This window comes from Polypterus senegalus, chromosome 5 (genome assembly GCF_016835505.1).
Source record: "Polypterus senegalus isolate Bchr_013 chromosome 5, ASM1683550v1, whole genome shotgun sequence".
Classification (NCBI taxonomy): domain Eukaryota; kingdom Metazoa; phylum Chordata; class Cladistia; order Polypteriformes; family Polypteridae; genus Polypterus; species Polypterus senegalus.
In genome coordinates, this window is record NC_053158.1 from 172,519,079 (window position 1) to 172,539,337 (window position 20,259).

General features: G+C 39.6%; 1 protein-coding gene across 1 annotated transcript in view; it reads left to right on the forward strand.

Annotated features, from left to right (window-relative positions):
- Nucleotides 1–20,259, forward strand: part of paxip1 (PAX interacting (with transcription-activation domain) protein 1) — a 99,242-nt gene that overhangs the window by 3,092 nt on the left and 75,891 nt on the right. Inside the window, exons 2-5 of the mRNA XM_039753632.1 lie at nucleotides 13,201–13,335; nucleotides 15,281–15,324; nucleotides 15,844–15,907; nucleotides 19,342–19,455. Of these exons, the coding sequence (XP_039609566.1) occupies nucleotides 13,201–13,335; nucleotides 15,281–15,324; nucleotides 15,844–15,907; nucleotides 19,342–19,455 (357 nt within the window). The remainder of the gene's footprint in view (nucleotides 1–13,200; nucleotides 13,336–15,280; nucleotides 15,325–15,843; nucleotides 15,908–19,341; nucleotides 19,456–20,259) is intronic.

Consider the following 20,259-nt stretch of genomic DNA (forward strand, 5'->3'; position numbering starts at 1 on the left):
ACAAAGGGAGGTGCTGTGGGATCTGGGCATCAGTCAAAGCACCAATCACGGGCCCGATTAGAAAGCGGGAAGCTGTGATTTGTCGTCTCCCTCCCATTTACCAATCACAGTCCGTGTTACAACGCACTTAGTCACCGAACTTGTTTTGTTGTTCTTAGACTAGGAAATACTACTACTATATTTAAAAACCTGCGAAGTCGTGAATCCGCGAAAAGTGAACCGCGAAGTAGCGAGGGATTACTGTATTCTGAAATATGTTTGAAGAGGGTGTTTGTGGTTTGTTATAATTATTCATTGAGTTTTTGAGTTTCTGTAAAAAGCTACATTTGTGTTTTGGGACAAATATCTATCTATCTATCTATCTATCTGGTTCTGCTATTTTAAAATGTGCTGACCTCTTCAGTAATTTTTCATCAGTTTTAGGTTTTTGACAGTTTGGGATATCAAACATGTATTTCATAATTTGTGTACCATAATGTAATGCAGTACTGTATAACATAGGGTAGCGCAGTGGGGTACTGGGTAGTGGTGCCACCTGATTAATCAAACATCCTTGGTTCAAAACTGGTGCCTAGTTGTTGTCCATGTGGAGTTTGTGCTTATGTGTTTATGGATTTACCCCGGATGCATTTGTTTTAGTTCCACTTCCCGAAAGGTGTGCAGTCAGGTAGTCATTTTCTAACCTGCCTAGCCATGAGCAGGGCCACGGGGTGTTGCTGGAGCATAAGGTGCAAGGCAGGAACAAGCTTTGGACAGGTCGCCAGTCCATCGCAGGGCAAACTCTCACACACACACGCCTTCCCCAACCACATAGTAAGGCCAATTTAGGATCGCCAGTTCACCTAACCTGCATGTCTTTGGACAGTAGGAGGAAACCGGAGCTCCCAGAGGAAGCACACAGACACAGGGAGAACATGCAGACTCCTCTCGGGGAGGATTCAGGATGTGAACCCTTGTCTCCTTAATCCAAAGCTGCAATGCTGCCACTGCATCACTGTGCCATCATGAAAGATATGCAGATTAGGTTAATTGGTAATTTTAAATTGGCCCTGTGTAAGTGTGTGCATGAAGGGGTCAAGCCTGTCTGGGACTGTTTCCTGCTTTGTACCCAGTGCTGCCAGCACAGAGAGTATAAGAGTATCACATTATGCTATAATGTAGTTGTGGCACAGTGGTTAGCAGTTTCTAACTCGCAGATCAAGTATCATTGGTTCAAAACCCATGCCAGTTTTTTTTATCTAATTGGAGTTTGTACAAAAGGAGTGTTTTTAAGGCCATGATGGGGCGCTTACCTCGTCGTCTGTGTGTGGATCCCAATCTCCCAGTACAGTGACAGGGACACTTTGCTGTAAAAATGGCACCATCCTTCGGATGAGATGTGATGCTGAGGTCCTTACTTTTTGTAATCATAAAAGATCCATGGGAGCCATTCAGAAATAGTTGGGTGTTTCCCAATGTCTTTACGAAATTGCCCACCACAGACTTGTCCATTCACCACCTAATAGTTCAAGAATGATGCTGTCGCATCATACAGGTGAATGCTGCACATTGGTGATAGATAAAGTAGTTTTTCACTTTCTGTGTTAATCTCTTGGAGTAGGTTAGAAGGCTATTGAACCTTACTCTTATTCGATGTTAATTAATGTTGATTTGATTTATTTTGTTTTCTTATTGTGTCTTTTATTTTTCTATTCTTTATTATGTAAAGCACTTTGAGCTACTGTTTGTTTGAAAATGTGCTATATAAATAAATGTTGTTGTTGTTGTAGAAAAGTGCTATGCATTTAATTAATTATTAATTCATTCATTCGTCTTCATGGGCTCTGGGTGTTCCAGGTTTCCGCCCACATCCCCAAAATTGTGTGTAAGGCTAATTTGCAATTACAAATTGGCCCCGTCTGAGAAATAGAACCATGTGTGTATGTGACTTGGCCTCTTTGACTCAAAATTGACTTAAAAAGCTTTGGTAAAGTATGTACCAAAAAGATACTAGAAAAAGTTTTGATTAATTCATATCCATCTTGGAGAATAACTTTATCTAAACATTTAATTCTCTGCAGTATTTAAGTATGGGAGGAAATTAAACATATCTCTGTAAACATTAGAGACTGAAAGGGAGAGAATCCTCTGTGGCCTCATTCTTACAAAACTCTGTTTACATAAATAACATTTTTTATCTCTTTTTATTAGCTTCCTTGTGCCAAGAGCCTGTTTTCTTTTTTTTCTTAATAATATTAGAAGACCATTAAAATATAAAAGTAACATTTAGAAAAAACATTTATTGTTCAGCACTGCGGTCTCCCATTACCAGAGTCCAGGCTTCAAATTGACTGTCTGCCTGGAGGTTTGCTTGCTCATTTTTGGTTCACCTGAGTTTTCCATGGATTCACATATTTTCTACAACATCCCAGAGATGTGCACGTCAAGTGGTGACTCAAAGTTTGTTCAGTATGAATGAGAAGTCCTGCAATGGACTGGCAAGTTATCCATAGTTCATTCCAGCTGTATGCTAAGTGTTGCCACCGTACAAACTGTGTTAATTTTTAATTTAAATTAGTTAAATTGGCTTTGCTGGAAGGCTGTCAATCCACTGTGGGTATCAAAAGAGTCAGTTACTGTTGTTTTTAGAATGCACTTTATTTTGTATGCACTGTATCAATGACATCATGAATTTTTTCAAATCATATATAGAAACGTCAGTTCACAGATTTTTAGCCCCTGTTAGATTCCCAACTGGAGTACCTTCTGTGTGGAGTTTGCACACAGATTTAACTGGAATCCTTTGGAAAACTAGAAGACTTGCCATTTGGTGGGTCTGGAGTGAGCAAAAGCACTTTTACACTAACAGTTGTAATTTGCCATTATTCAAGCCAAGTAACTATATCCAGGTGGAATGGTGGCACAGTAGAGGCAAGAGTAGCTTGCTCCTCTAGCAGGCTGTATTGACCTAGTCCAGTCACTTATATAATATTCGTCCAGTCACTTATCTGATTAAGGCTTTCTCTGAGCACATCGATTTGTTCCTGCATCCAAAAAAGTAAGATTTTTTTGATTGATTGACATCTACAGATTTGCTAGGCAGGTATAGTTGGGATTGTACAAGTGGATAAGCGTGTAGCGGCGCACTGTCCCAAAGTTGGTTCCCTCCTAGTGCTTGATACTGTTCGTTAGTTTCTGTCTCCCAACAGATAATTAACTCTAAAATCCTTGAAGCCTACGAAAAAAGTTGTAATGCCGGGCCACCTCAAATTTCCTCGCACCTCCTCATCAGTGTCTTGGTTTTGAGCTGCAGGCAGCCTCCCCACTCATCCTCCCACCAAGGCAGCTGAAGTCAACTCGGACTATCTGGCATTGAGGTGTTTGGAATTGTATAGGGTCAATAATATACAGGTATTGTTATTTGGAATACATGCATTTCATGTGTGTTCCTTGTCTACAATGATTTGGGTAAATGTAGGATGACAGGAAATGCAAAGCAAGAAATGTTGAACACATAACTAAAACAGAAACTTTTTCATCCTACTGTAATAATGACAAAATGCCAACGTGAAGTGTACAATGTGTGAAGGCTGAAGTCCAAATATCAAATAAACACTTTCACAAAAGGTACAAGAAAACAAGTGCACTTTTATTCAAGAACTAGCTGTGTAAGCCCATACTGTAAAAACCACGGGGTCCAAGAAACTATTGAAATCATCAGTAAAAAAATGTAAATGTAGAGATGTCCGTTGATTGAAAGGAACTAGGTTAGGTATCTGTCTCCTTGGAGGTTTCGCGTTGGCAACATGCTCGCATCGTTTGTGCATTAGTGGCTAAGTGACTATCTTTCTTCGGAGGTTACCTTTTGTTGGTGTGCTTGCCTTGCTTGTGTATTAGCAGTGGGAGGAAAATTAAAAGGGATACCGTTTTGCCGATGTGCTTGCTTCACTTCTGTATTAGAGGCTAAGTTCATCAGAGGTTTCACTTTGCCGATGTGCTGGCCTTGCTTGTTTATCCTTGGAGGTGGAGCCCTTACCCCGACTCCACCTCTCATTTCCTTCCGGGACAGACAGACAGACAGACAGACAGACACACACACTTCCACATGTAGACTTTAATATATAAGACTAAGGGGCTTTGCCACCAACCCCCAAATCAACCCCCGGCCATTATGAAGAGATGGGCTGAATGCACCCCAAGGAGATGCAGCCTCTCCTCCGAAACCCCTCTTAAACGGTGATACAATGGGAAACAAATATATATATATATATTTTTTTAACCTCCTCTTTGTTCGATCATCTGCTGGCTTGCTGCTGCTGCCATGCCGCGTTATCTGCATCTTGTGCGGCACTTCGAACATGTAAAAGCCTGTACAGCAGCTATCTTTTTGTATCACTGCCTTGTCTGTCTTCTCCCCCAGACATCCTCGAACACTATTCGATCTCTTTTCGCTGTTCTGTTATTTCACTGATGTAATATTTTCTGTTTGTTTGTGATCTTTACTATCATTTTTTTGAGCCTTTTGAATTTTCCTACTTCCATTATTTATAACCTGCTTTACATGTACATCGCGGTAAAGTTTTTGAATTCTTTATGGAGTTCTGCTTTGTCATCTACTCTTTGTCTTTTTCTGGACCCGGGTCACAGGATGTGAAAGTATCCCGCTGAGAAGGTCACATCCCGTCTCTTCCCAAGTTTTTTTTTAATATAATAGAGTGATATATCCAAAAAAAAAAACATTCAATTTACTTTCTGTTGTCAATGAGTAAAAACCCAAGTTCAAATATCAATCTACACAAAACCGACTTGCCTGGCATCATCCCAACTGACTGGAAAATGAGACTTGTCGTCCCTATCTGGAAAGAGAAGGGTGATCGCCTGGATTGCAGTAACTACAGGGGGATAACACTGCTGTTGGTGCCGGTGCTCACCTACCAGTGACCGAAACAGTCTGGTTTTACGCCTAAGAAGTGTACCATCAACCACATCATGCGAATATCGGCAGGGTTACTGTGCAGCCTTTGTCGATTTTCACAAAGCGTTCGACTCCACTGCCCTGTGGAGCATCCTGAGGGTTCATGGGATTCCCTTGAGGTTGCTGGATATCATGGCTGGTCTATACACGGGTACTGTGAGTGCTGTGCGGAGAGTGGAGGCAGAACCTCTCCGTTTTCCCCAGTTGATTCTGGGGTTCATCGGGGTGCGTTCTATCTCCTACTCTCTTCAATGCTTGTATGGACTGGGTGTTGGGCAAGGTCGTGGGGTCCAGCGGCTGTGGGGCATCTGTTGGTTAAGAAAGATTCACAGATCTTGACTTTGCTAACGATGCTATGATCATCACGGCGTCAATGGAGGCTCTCTAAAGACTGAGTGAGGAGTCTGAGTGTCTGGGCTTGCGAGTGTCCTGGATAAAAATCAAGATCCAGGCCTTTAATGACCTCTTGGGCACAGCCATCAGCAGTTTGTCTGTCTGCAGAGAGAGTGTCGACCTTGTTGAGAGGTTTACTTATCTTGGCAGTGACATTCATGTCTCTGGTGACTCTTCCTGTGAAGTCAGTAGACGGATTGGGAGAGCATGGGGGGTTATGAGGTGGCTGAAAAGTAGTGTGTGGCGCTCCCAATATTTATGCAAAAGGACAAAGGTCCAAGTCTTTAGAGTCCTGCTGCTTCCAGTCTTGCTATATGGTTGCGAGACATGGATGTTATACAGTGACCTGAGATGAAGACTGGACTCCTTTGGTACTGTGTCTCTCCAGAAAATCCTTGGGTACCGTTGGTTTGACTTTGTGTCGAATGAGCGGTTGCTCATGGAGTTCCGAATGAGGCACCTGACCTGCATTGTGAGGGAGCGTCAGTTACGGCACTAAGGCCATGTGGTGCGTTTCCCCGAGGGTGATCCGGTTTGTAAGATCCTCATTGTTGGGGACTCGAGTGGCTGAACCAGGCCAAGGAGTCACCCACGTAACACCTGCCTACGGCAGATAGAGGGTCATTTCTGGAGGGCGGGACTGGGCCGTGGGTCTGCCTGGGGGTGATACCAACCGGGATCCCGAGCTGTTTCGTTGTGTGATAGGTGAGACAATGCACTGTACCAGTGCATGCTCCTTGACTTGACTTGACAGTGAACCTGCCTCTTCCTCTGTCCAAGGCTTCAGAGATTTTAGTGTTAAGTTATGAGGATAAGTGAATTCATGAACACTAACTCTGAGTAAATATTTGTTTTTCCACCACATCAAGCAAAGTCATACCAAAGCGATCCTGCACCTACTCAAAATCATATGGAAGCCAGAAGAATGCATGCATGCTGCCCTTAACAAATGAAAAATGTCAAAGATTAAAATTAATTCTGACTGGTAGTTAGCTACACTGCTTTCAAAACTATTTTGCTTAGCCAGTAATTTATAATTTGGTTAAGTTTGTCACATTACATGACAACTAATTGGATGGTACATCAAATTTGACTGTAGTTGCCGATCTCTTTGCTTGAGTGTGTCAGTTTATTTGAGTAGAAATCACTGTGGATGTCAAAATGCTCAACTTCATCACGGCTTGCTAGCACAGTTTTGCCTTTCCAAACAATCACATGCTCACCACTTTTTCTGACCACCAATAATATGCTGCTTGATGGAGCCAGTTCTGTTTGAAGGGTTTACAGGTACAGGGAGTTTAGCTGCAATCTTTGATTCTTCCACCCTTAACTTCTCTTATGTTACGTAAAACATGAGGCATCATGAGCTTCTCTGTGAAGTCCAACATGCCCACGTACCTTACTTTTCATCCCTGCATTATATGCATTGTACAGTATTTCTGGGTGGGCGCTTATTGGTTGTCATGCACACAAAGCCTGGTCCTACGAATTAAGACCGAGACATAGGCACTCCTACATAGGCATATTCTGCCAGTATTGGGCAGAAAGCATGCACTAGCCAGTTCCAGGACACACAACGACTCACACCCATTCTAGTCTATACATTCCAGATTGAGTTAGCAATGCTTGTTTATGGCATTTTCTTTTGGATTACCTTGAGAAAATTCACACAGGGATGCATAGAATACTAGCAGTGGAGATGAGATACAGAAAGGTATTCAGGGACTTTGTAATGTGCTGAGTGCAAATGAACATTATCAAGACAAATGAGTTGCTGGTGTATATTTGCTATTTTAGGGAGCCTGTGAGATTATTCCCCAACAATAGGGAGGAGGTAGAGATATTGCAGACATAGTAACATAGTAATTAATTACAGTTATATAGTGCTTTTCTAACCTACTCAAAGTATTTTACATAGACAATGGGAAGCCACTTCAAACACTACCAATATGCAGCAGTAGCCATTAATTTGCCACAATATTACCACACATCAGCTATGAGGGGATGAAGGGAGGAGAGAGAGACAGTTAGGTAATTAGGGACATGGGATGATTAGGGGACTAGAAAACACTAGGCTAAGATTAGCAATTTAGCTAGGACATTGGTGTGGACCCTACTCTTTTTCGAAAGATGTCCGGGGATATTTTATGACCACAGAGAGTCAGGACCTTGGTTGTGTGTCTCCCAAAAGAATGGCATCAGCACATTATGTCTGTCACTACACTGAGACTTTGGGATCCACACACAGACCACAAGGCAAGCGCTTCTTGCAGATCTCACCAACAGCTTTTCCAGCAGCAACTTAAACTTTCCCTAGATGGTCTCCCATTCAAGTCCTGGCCAGATCCAGAAATGCTTTAATTTCTTTAAATTTTTTTTGAGCAGTATATACAGTATATATCAGGGGTGCCCACACTTTTTCATCTTGTGAGCTACTTTTAAAATGACCACGTCGAAATGATCTACCTACATTAAAATGATTATATATATATATATATATATATAAACTGCTCAAAAACGTTAAAGGAACACTTTGAAAACACATCAGATCTCAATGGGAAAAAGAAATCCTCCTGGATATCTATACTGATATAGACTGGGTAATGTGTTAGGAACGAAAGGATGCCACATCGTTTGATGAAAATGAAAATGATCAACCTACAGAGCCCTGAATTCAAAGACGCCCAAAAATCAGAGGAAAAAATTATGTGGCAGGCTAGTCCATTTTGCCAAAATTTAATTGCAGCAACTCAAAATTGTATGCAGCACTTTGTATGACCCCTGTGTTCTTGTATACATGCCTGACAACATCGGTGCATGCTTCTAATGAGATGACAGATGGTGTTGTGGGGGATCTCCTCCCAGATCTGGACCAGGGCATCACTGAGCTCCTGGACAGTCTGAGGTGCAACCTGGTGGCATTGGATGGACCAAAACATAATGTCCCAGAGGTGTTCTATTGGATTTAGGTCAGGAAAGTGTGGTGGCCAGTCAATGGTATCAATTCCTTCATCCTCCAGGAACTGTCGTGCACCAGGAGCCACTGTACCAGCATAGGGTCTGACAATGGGTCCAAGGATTTCATCCTGATACCTAATGGCAGCCAAGGTGCCTTTGTCAAGCCTGTAGCGGTCTGTGTGACCTCCATGGATATGCCTCCCAGACAATCATTAACCCACCACCAAACTGCTCATGCTGAATGATGTTACAGGCAGCATAATGTTCTCCATGGCTTCTCCAGACCCTTTCACTTCTGTCACGTGCTCAGGGTGAACCTGCTCTCATCTGTAAAGCACAGGGCACCAGTGGTGCATCTGCCAATTCTGGTATTCTATGGCGAATGCCAATCGAGCTGCATGCTGCTGGGCAGTGAGCTCAGGGCCCATTAGAGGACATGGGGCCCTTGGGTCACCCTCATGAAGTCTTTCTGGTTGTTTGGTCAGAGACATTCACACCAGTGGCCTGCTGGAGGTCATTTTGTAGGGCTCTGGCAGTGCTCATCCTGTTCCTCCTTGCCCAAAGGAGCAGATACTGGTCCTGCTGATGGTTATGGACCTTCTATGGCCCTCTCCAGCTCTCCTAGGGTAACTGCTTGTCTCCTAGAATCTCCTCCATGCCCTTGAGACTGTGCAGGAGACACAGCAAACCTTCTGGCAATGACACGCATTGATGTGCCATCCTGGAGAAGTTGGACTACCTGTGCAACCTCTGTAGGGTCCAGGTATCGCCTCATGCTACCAGTAGTGACACTGACTGTAGCCAAATGCAAAACTAGTGAAGAAGCAGTCAGAAAAGATGAGGAGGGAAAATGTCAGTGGCCTCCACCTGTTAAACAATTCCTGTTTTGGGGTCATCTCATTGTTGCCCCTCTAGTGCATCTGTTGTTAATTTCATTAACACCACAGCAGCTGAAACTGATTAACAACCCCCTCTGCTACTTAACTGACCAGATTAATATCCCATAAGTTTGTATATATATATATATATATATATATATATATATATATATATATATACACACAGTGGAACCTTTAGATACGATCACCTCTGTATACGAGAAATTCAAGATAAGAGGAAAGTATGAGCGAAAAATTTGGATCTAAATACGAGCATTGGCTCCCAGCAACGAGCCACGAGCCAGGCTGTGGTTATGCATGACGCGTTTCCCAATCCGCCTCGACTCGGGGATTCACCCAAACTGACGTTGCCAGCCCGTCGGCTCACACAGTGTTCCTTGTTCTCCCGTAGCGTGAGGATCTACGCGTTTGTGCGCTTGAGATTTCATTATTTTTTGCTGTAGCAGTTCGCCGTATAAGCGTATCCAAAAATATTGCGGACATGCAGACGGAGAATAGGAGACGATTGCCCTCAGGAGAAGTACTAGGGTGTTGTACCGTGTTAGCCATTATGAATGGATTAAAGCTGTTAAATGACACCTTTTATTAGCTAACTAAAAAGATTACAATATGCAAGCTTTGATTACATCTTGCCTGAAGAAGGGGCCCGAGTTGCCTCGAAAGCTTGCTTATTGTAATCTTTTTAGTTAGCCAATAAAATGTGTCATTTTGCTTGGCTTTTCTTTACCCTCAAGAGGAGAGAAAGAGAGGCGAGCGAGCAAGAGAGATAAGGAGAGAGAGAGAGAGAGAGAGAGAGGGGGGTTGCGAGCCAGCAAGCAACAGAGATAAGGAGAGGGAGACGCGCACGAGAGAGAAGAACCATCAGCTCAGTTATGATCACATAATGCTCAGTAGACAAAGTGTATCCACACTTATTTATCAGTGTTATTTGTTAGGAAAATTGATTTTTATGTTGATATTTTTGGGGGTGCGGAACGGATTAACTGGATTTCCATTATTTTCAATGGGGAAATCCATCCCGGATTTTAAATGTAAGCATATCTAAATATATATCACGGATTTTCGCTGGTTCGATTTCTGCGGACAATGGGTCTTTTAATTTATGGTACATGCTTCCTCAGTTTGTTTGCCCAGTTGATTTCATACAAGGGACGCTATTGGCAAATGGCTTAGAAGCTACCCAATCAGAGCATGTATTACATATTAACTAAATCTCCTCAATGATAAACGATGTGCTACCTGAGCGGATTGTTTGCTTTTCTCGGTCTTTCTCTGACGTTCTCTGCTCCTGACGGAGGGGTGTGAGCAGAGGAGCTGTTTGCACAGAGGCTGTTTGCCTAGAGGATATGGACGCTTTGTCGGCGGTGGCCCAAAAGCATGTATTGATTTTTTTATTGTTTGCTTTAATCTTGCGCGCTCTCTCTCTCTGACGTTCTCTGTTCTCTACGGAGGGGTGTGAGCAGAGGGCTGTTAGCACAGAGGCTGTTTGTTTAGAAGATACGGAGGCTACTTTAAAAAATGCTGAAAGACTACCTTCACATTGCTCCCTTCTTTGCGGCTGCTTTATCGCTGGTGCTCATACTTAAAAGCCCAACAGCACGTATTGATTTTTTGATTGTTTGCTTTTCTGTCACGCTCTTTCTATCTCTCTGACATTCTCTGCTTCTGACAGCTGCTTGAAGAGAAGATATGTTTGCATTCTTTTAATTGTGAGAAAGAACTGTCATCTCTGTCTTGTCATGGAGCACAGTTTAAACTTTTGACTAAAGGGTGTTATTTCATGTCTAGAGGGCTCTAATAATGTTAACAATGTGGGAGAGTTTATAAGGGCTTAAAATATATAAAAATAACCATACAAACATATGGTTTCTACTTCGCGGATTTTTACCTATCACGTTTGTCTGGAACACAACACCCGCGATCGAGGAGGAATTACTGTATATATATATATATATATATATATATATATATATATATATATATATATATAAAATATAATATAATATAATATATATATATATATATATATATATAAAATATAATATAATATAATATATATATATATATATATATATATATATTATATATAATATTATATATATATTATATTATATAATATATTATATTATATTATATTATATATATATATATATATATATATATAATATTATCTATCTATCTATCTATCTATCTATCCTAATAAAAGGCAAAGCCCTTACTCACTCACTCATCACTAATTCTCCAACTTCCCGTGTAGGTAGAAGGCTGAAATTTGGCAGGCTTATTCCTTACAGCTTACTTACAAAAGTTAAGCAGGTTTCATTTCGTAATTCTACACGTAACGGTCGACAACGTCCGCCATGTTGAACTTTCTTATTTATGGCCCCATCTTCACGAAATTTGGTAGGTGGCTTCCCTGCGCAAACCGAAATCAATGTACTTACTTATTTCGGTGGTATGATGCCACTGTCGGCTGCCATATTGAACTTTTCAACGGTCTTTGTTACTTATGGGCCCATCTTCAAGAAATTTGGTATGCGGGTTCCCAACGCTAACTGAATCCTACTTATGTACATATATACGTCCATAGCCTGCAGCTTGGTCACCGTGTGAGGCGGCATTGGGTCCCCCATCCCAACGCCTCCCACATTGTTGGCTGCCTGCCTATATAAGACTGTCCGTCGCTCCAGTCTCTACATTCCCTTCCTTGCTTCGCCACGGGATTCACGTCTCCCTGCTGATAACTACAGCCTTTTTATTTAATCCACGGCTTCTCAGCTGTTTTATTGTTTATTTATTACGATTATAGTTATTGTGTAGGTATTTTAGACTTAGTTTACATTGTTCAGGTACCCGTTTCCTTTATCATTTCAACCGCATCTCCATTAACATGTCTATCGAGGTGATCACCATTGATCAAAGAACTGTCACTTATCGAGTGGTTTCCATGCCCGGAGATAGCACCTACCTTTTCAATTCTCTTTGTTACATATTGCACGACCGTATCAGGCTCACTCTTGATATCCGGAGGAACATTCTGTCTTATGTATTGAATGACTGGGACAGGTTCAAGGTGTGGACTGATGACGGTACAGGAGATAATTATACTACACAGGAGCACTAGAAGAGTGAAATGCTTAAGCCCTTCAACTATGGATCTGCATGCGAGTTGATGGCTGCCGCTGAATTGTTCGAATGTCGCTTTCAAGTGTACCGAAATGGCCAGATATTTTGCACCTTTCAACAACTGCCTATGCCTCTTAAACATCTTGGATTCACAGGTGACGATTTCAGTAGTGGACACTTTGATGTTTGTGAATGTTTAAACTCTCAAAAGCTGGATGTGAAGTTATCAATGAAACCGGTTGTATACTTAGAATGCTTGACAGATGCCGAATGTCACTTCAACACAACAAGTCCTGCAAATACTGTCGTAATTGAAACAAACCATGAAACTTAAATTGATTATGAGAGCAGCAATCCAAGCTGTGAGATTTGAGGCAAGATTACTTTTCACATGGCCAACTGTACATTGCATGTTCAAGATTAAGCTCAGCGCACAGCTTGGTCATATTACAACCGGAGGGCCGAACTCACAATGTAATATACAAAGAGATCCTTAACAAATAATTATTGGTATATTTTCCCTCAGTTTAAAAAGGTTTAATTTTCTTCTTAATAAAAATTTTAAGGCAGTACTTCGCCGCTGCGAAGCGCCGGTATTTTGCTAGTATATATATATACAGGTATATAATGGCAGCTGCATGTTACAGTTGACTGTACAATACAGAAGTGAGTTCAAACTTTTAAATTACAATTAGACATCAGTTTTAATTAAAAGAAATGAGTTTTATATGTTGATTTTAAAAATGACGTACTATCTTTCTTTCTTTTCCTACTTTCAACCTATAAACATTAATTTAAATAAAAAACCACTGCACTTTTTATAATGGCAAGTATTTTTATATTTTGATTATTCATATTATTTTTTTAAAGGTGGTGCAGTTGCTGAAGACTGGGAAAGCCAAAGAAGTGTCCTACAATGCATTGGCCACACACATTATTGCAGAAGATGGAGACAACCCAGAAGTTGGAGAATCTCGGGAGGTGTTTGATTTGCCAGTTGTTAAGGTATAATAGTGAATATTTTTAAAGGCGGAGTATGATGCCCTTGGGAAGAGCAGTATGGTCCATGACTTATTACATTTCAGTTTCTGGGGCTGACGCTCAGAAATTAATAAAAAGGCAGAGCTACAGAAGAGAGTGTGTTGTAAGGGCTGTTCTTCACAGGGCTTTTCTCATTAATGAGGCTATCGTAAGTTCCACAGTTTTCTTCTGTGTTTTTACTATTAGTTTCTACACGGCTAGTTTGCTGTCTCAGACCATGTCTGGCTTGCTTGTTTACTGTATGGAGGATTTATGTTAGGATATCATTTAGATACAGTATAAGGTCAAACAGTCTGCACAATTTCTTAGTTCAAAAACACACATTCTGACATTACCTTATAGGCAGTTTTGCATTATCTTATTATCTTGTTTATGTTCTGCTAATGCAGTGATAAGATGCTGTATTTTGCTCTGTAGTTGCCCTCAATGTAGTTGATAAAGGAAGAAATTACAATTGACATTTAACCTGTCATTATCTGAACAAATACGGCACAAGAGGGATAAGTATTCCTGCTGTATGCAGTGGTCTACATTTTGATATTCTCCTTTCTAAAAGATACCCATTAATTATCTAGGCAACGTTCATCTCATTAGATTAAAACTTTGTCTTGTACCATACATTTTCCACCATCTACTTCCTTAAAAATTAAAAGCATATCACTTAAATTTGATCTGGTAATTCACTGGAGCAAGCTTACTTCTTGCAATAGTATAAGGTGCTAGATATGAGCGTGGTGGAAAGTCTGTACCAACCACCAACTATCAGTACATTAAGACAGGATGCTCTAGATCATTTCCAAAAGTCCAAAATGCATTTGGATAGTATTTTGGATGGCATATTTTCAGTGAGGAAGTTAGAAAATATAAATGTTGTCATTCCCACTTCCTAAGGTATTATGAAAATCATTGCTAGCTTGTGATTCTCTGGGATGGTGTCTGTGCTTGGGAAACAATGGCAGTGCATTTTGGGAGTCACTTATGCACACGATATTAATACTTTGTATGTAGAATTATTGAACACACACACACACACACACTCTCTCACATATATGTTATGTATATAATGGACTGTAGGGTTTCCTCTTACTCCATCCGCAAACCCAAACAATGCCACAGGATGCAGAAGTAACAATTAAAGGGTGTTTCTTAAAACTAATTGATTAATTACAGAAGGTGAGTAACATAGGAACAGATAAAAGGTATAACAAAAGCCTATGCCCTCTGTGCTTACCTAGACAATAGAAGTCCATATTTACTCCTTGGGGTGGCTGATCTACAACCCACAATTCAGTTATCTTGCCACACCTCATCTTCTGTACACCACACTTTCCACCACTTTGGCCTACCCTCATTCCTTTAGTGAAGCCGTTGTCCAGCTTTCTTTTCATATCTATGATCAACAAGACTCTAGCTGCGTGGGGATTTCATAGCCAGATCAGTGGATCACTCCCATGTAGAAGCAGAAGACGGCTTCTGGGAGTCTAGGCCACATCACATAGTCATGGTGTTATATTAATAGAATTTCCCTAGCAGCACCAAGTGTTTGTGCTTATTCTCCTTGCATTACAGTTGTACTGGAGAGAGCAGGCTGGCCATCCTCCCTAATACACTTGTTTCTTCTTAATTATTTCAAATGTGTTTATCTAAAGTAAAAAAAAAAATGTAGAAAATAAATGTATTCAAAGAATAACCAGATAACTATGTAATCATAACGTAGGCTCAACTAGGGATATCTTTGGGTCCAACATTGATAAAAAGAGTTTATTGAAAATAATAGACATGTTTTCTACCTTGAATTATTTATTTATAAAGTTGGAATATGGGAGAACCATTCTCATTTGTATATAATTATTTTACTGTAAGTATTTTCATGTGAGATTGTAATTTTTTGTTTTATTTTTCTTTTCAGCCGTCCTGGGTTATCCTTTCAGTGCGATGTGGAGATCTTCTACCGTATCCTTTATGCTACTGCTGTACATCTGCTGATTGATATCATAGCAATTATAACTAAAAGTTGTGTGCAGTTCTAACATTCAGATTTATTATATTTCTTATTAGCTCCCCAATCAGGTAGATTACAATTTTGAAAACCAAAACCTTTAAATATTTTAAGTGTGGTTTTACAGTGGACGATAGCTTCATTTATAGGACCAGTCCACATTTCTTTACTTATAATTGTACATTATTTTCAGGCATCACTTTTTGTGAAGCACTAGACTGAAGCTTAGCTTTGTATTAGTAAGGCAGTGCAAATCAGCAATATGTGGTAGGTCTCTGGATCTTCCAAGAAATTCCAAAATAAATTAATATGAATAATTTGTTTTCCATTATTCTTGAAATTAAATTCTCTTTGAAATGTTGTATATACGATTATTTAGCTATTTGAGCTTTATACTTAATAGATTTTTGAAAAAAAAAAGCCTTTCTAAGGAAAAAAGTATTTGTTTTATTTTTCTTTAATAACATACACAGAGTAGCAGGTTTTTCACCAGAAGCGGGACAGGTTTTTTATGGAGTAACAGCATGTTTGCCAAAGGTATGTACTGAGAAACTTGTATTAAAAAAATATGTGTATCATGGTTGACTAATTTATCTATGATGTGAGAATTAAGTGCATATTTGGGATTAATTGTTTTTGTAAATTGCAATGGGCTGGCACTTTGCCCGGGTGTTATTCCTACCTTGTGCACTATGATTGCAGGAATAGGCTCCCACTGCCCCATGACCCTGCCCTGGATAAGCGGGTTAGGAAAATGAATGAATGGATGGATGGATGTTTTTGTAGAACCCAGTTAGCACATATTGAGCATTTAGTTGTCTTTCAAGGTCAATGTGTTACCCATTAACAACATTATATGAGATGCACTGTAGTATCTTATAAATTAATCAATTATACCTATTACATTTTCTGCATATATTTAAATTTGCATGTCTAAAAGTAATGTAACTGTGTTTTTAGGTGTGGTAGATTTTGAGTTTGTGTGCCACTCTCGTATTCACTGCTACTGTAGTATCAATAATTCTGCTGTTGACATCCATTTAAATGGGTACCAGCTGTAAGACTGCGCCAAGTCAAGCTGATTAAAGATAGCAGTAAAGAATGTTTCTTTGTGCTTTATTCATAAACACATTAACTTGACTGTAGCTTTTGCATCAAATTGGTCACTTTTTCTGATCTAATTTTTTATATATTTGTATGTATTTATGTATATACAATGCGTGTCTGTTAATAAATATATATATATATATATATATATATATATCTATCTCCAGGTAGTCCCCAGGTTACGGACATCCAACCTTCGACATACGAGCGGGCCGCTGCAACGCATGCGCTCAGTAACTGCTGCTCTGTCATCTTCGCCTGGGGATGCTGCAAGCAGTGGCAGGACGGAGGCTGGAGGGGAGCTATTTCGCTGCCCATTCAGTGAAATGTCCCTCGGCAGCTCCCGGTAGCAAGCGGTTTCACTGAACACGGCTGTCCCGTTTGTTCTCGTGGGCAGCTGGTAATGCTGCAAGCGTGGCAGGATGGAGGCTGGAGGGGTGATTTCGCTGCTCGTGCAGTGTAGTGTCCCTTGACGGCTCCCAGCGGCAAGTGGTTTGATATACACACACACACACATATATATGTACATATACACATGACGGATGACTGATCAAGAAAAATTGGATGGGTTTGAATCTCCCAAATAAATGGAACAATCTCACCGTGTTTCCTTGGCGTATGGTGGATAATGAAGTCCAACCCCGGGGTTTCTGGCGATGATTGAGCTGTAGGGAATCCAGTCGGAATGAGAAACAAACTGGTTACAATGCTCGATGTGAAAAATAGTAGGAATAGTAGGATGATCTGTTGTCATTAAATGAAATCTCCATCTTTCTCCTTCCTCCTCCTCTTTCCCTCCTGATCGTTTAAATAGTAAAGAGCCGGATATAACTGAATGTGTAGAGGTGCTTTCCATCCTGGGTCTCATCCACCCCTTCTGCACTTACGGGGACAACATTCGATGACGTACACATAACGAACAGTAAGCGGGACGATGGAAATAACACGCAGTCAGCACACACATCAAATACATTATTACTATATAGCCCCACCTCAAGCTCATCCCCTGTTTTCACTTAAGAATTTTCTCAAGCACTTCCTGAGCCCCACCGATCACTCCACTCTTTTCAGGAACAGGTTCCTCCCCAGGCCATAAGGTCATTGAACACCCATTAACCTGATCCTTCCTGCCTTGCACTGTTTACTGGACCCACCTTCTGGTTTATGTATGATTGTACTGTATGTGGCTTTTTTAGTTCTTCTCTTATTTACTGTATTTATTGATTTAATGAATTTATGCGTTTGTGTGGTTTATTAATGTGTTTATCTTCTGCTACTCCTATTTATTTACTGTATTTATTTATACATCACAGCAATTGTGGCACAAAAGAATTTACTATGCTTTACTATGTGACAATAAAAATCTCAGATCTAAGAGCGCTAATCTTGAAATGGAAAACACGTATGAAAAGTATTGGTTTCAGTTTATGGCAAGTGCATCATACATATCAACTCTGCAAAAATGTTTGCTCTTATAAATTAATATGTCAGCTATTTTTAAAATCCTTGAAACAATCTTGAAACTTACTTAACTGTGTTATTTTTAAAGGGGTCTACCAAAGCAAAAATAGTATTGATTCATGTATGTACTGTATATTTTAATATTAAGGATACTTACTTACTGTGTAGGAGTAGGTTTTCAATAATTAGTTGGACTTTCATAACACAGAACTTTTAATTGGTGAGTGCCTTTGAGTATAGCCCTTATTTAGCTGAACATCTTTGCTCTCCATATTAATTTTCACTGGTACTAAATATATTGCGGCATAGGGACACAATATTTTAAAGGATGTCTGCTGTGGTGATGTTATTAAAGTTTAGTTTTTGGAGACCGAACAGGGCTTAGGGTATATTAGAAGTCCGAACCTAGACCAATTGCTTATTCTGCTGAATAGAAGCAACTGCAGCTGGTTTGCTTATTTAAGTTTAATGCGTTGCAGGCATGAATGAGCAGGCACCAATTCATACATCATTCATTTATTAAGTTGCATAACACAAAATTTGTTACAACACAAAGTCAGATATATGGAATAGTAGGGAAAATAAAAATATGTATTTAAATTTTTTTCAATTAGTTTACATATGTAGTATAAATCCAGCAACAAGAGAGCACATCTCGCAGCCTAATTAGAGAAGAAATGCACCGCTGATGGCCTTCCTATTTCTGGGGGTTTCCCGCAGGGAGAGATTGATGAAGATTGGCTGTAGGTGTCATGTAAACAAATTATAAGCAAGAAAACAAGAATTTGTGTTTTTTTAAGTTGGACATGCATAGAGAGGCAAATTTTAATACACATCTGTTGAAAGTTATAGAAATATTTTCTGATGGGTTTTGTGGCTTTTAATTCATTAACCCTTTAATAATATTTCAGGTCTTGGGTTTTCAGTTCAATTAGGTTTTCTGTTTCTTGATTTCTTCCCTAAATGCAGTGCATTTTTTAAACCATGAGAAAGAAGTCATAATTTTTGGTAATATAATACATCTGTAGACTGTAATGCTTATTTTACTCCATATGAGAAAGAAATTGTCCTTAAGTGAGACACATAAATTCGTTTAAAAGTGGAGTCTTTCATTGCAGTGCAGGAAGTGTAAATATATTGGAAGTATATTGAAGTCTATATTTCTTTTGAATTGTCAGTAGAAAAAAATAAATTCACACAGAAAAAAATGGATGAAAGGTGTAAATACATTTTCTCTTGAGACAAATAAAACGCTGTTTCTGTTTAAAATATAAATCAGTAGTAATGGGTAGTTTATTTGAAATGGAAAGATGTTTTGCAAATAATGGCATAGATTTTGTTTAAAGGTGGAATAAATGTGATTAATTTTTTTCTTCTTCTTCCTTTTGTTATGATTATTTCAGATGTCTTCAGAGGACCGTAATGCACTGTGGGCTTTGATAACTTTTTATGGTGGGGAGTGCCAGCTGACCCTGAACAAGAAGTGCACACATTTAATAGTACCTGAGCCAACAGGGGTGAGTAATTATTTTACAACTCTGCCATTGTTGCCGCAATTTTGAGTCTGTTTTCATATATGTGGGAAGGATATAGCTAGTCTTGAGAACTTATATTATTTGTTGAACTAAAAAGCATTTTTTTTCTTTCCTTGTTTTACTGACATTTAAAACCCAGTTTAGAAATCCATATAGGCATTAAAAGAAATCTGGACCTTTGTATTGATACAAATTGAAAAGCACCATTTTCCCAAAATTAAAGGAATCTTGCTCAAAATCATAATGTTTAAAACTACTGTACATATAGTACACTCTCAACAAGCAACATGTTTCTGTAAAGTTACACCCACAATCTAGTAACTCAGTGTAATACATTCATCATATCTAACAAATAACGTAATGTCATTGTTCTTACTGTGGTTTGTATTTTTGCTTGTATGTCAGTGTGCAAGTTATATACAAGAGACATGATACCTGCAACACATCTTAGACTCGTTTGCAGTAATTGTATTTACTGTAGTCTTTACCTACATTCATGAAAAAAAGAAAGAAATGCTGCAAGTCAATATCCACCAGTACAGCATATCAAGAACTGTCCTGTTGCATCTCACAAAGAGGCCAGTGAATTTCATCAACATCCTGGTAGATTTTGTTCCTTGTAAATAAGTGGGGGAAAATATCCCCTGAAGTGATGAATTAAGGTTTTGCAATCAAAAACTTATTTTGCTGGGCACAACATATTCTATTATGTTTAAGTAGTGGGTATGTGGAAGGTGATTCACAATGCAGAAGGCTGTTTGTATTAAACCAGTTATTAGTGTGAAC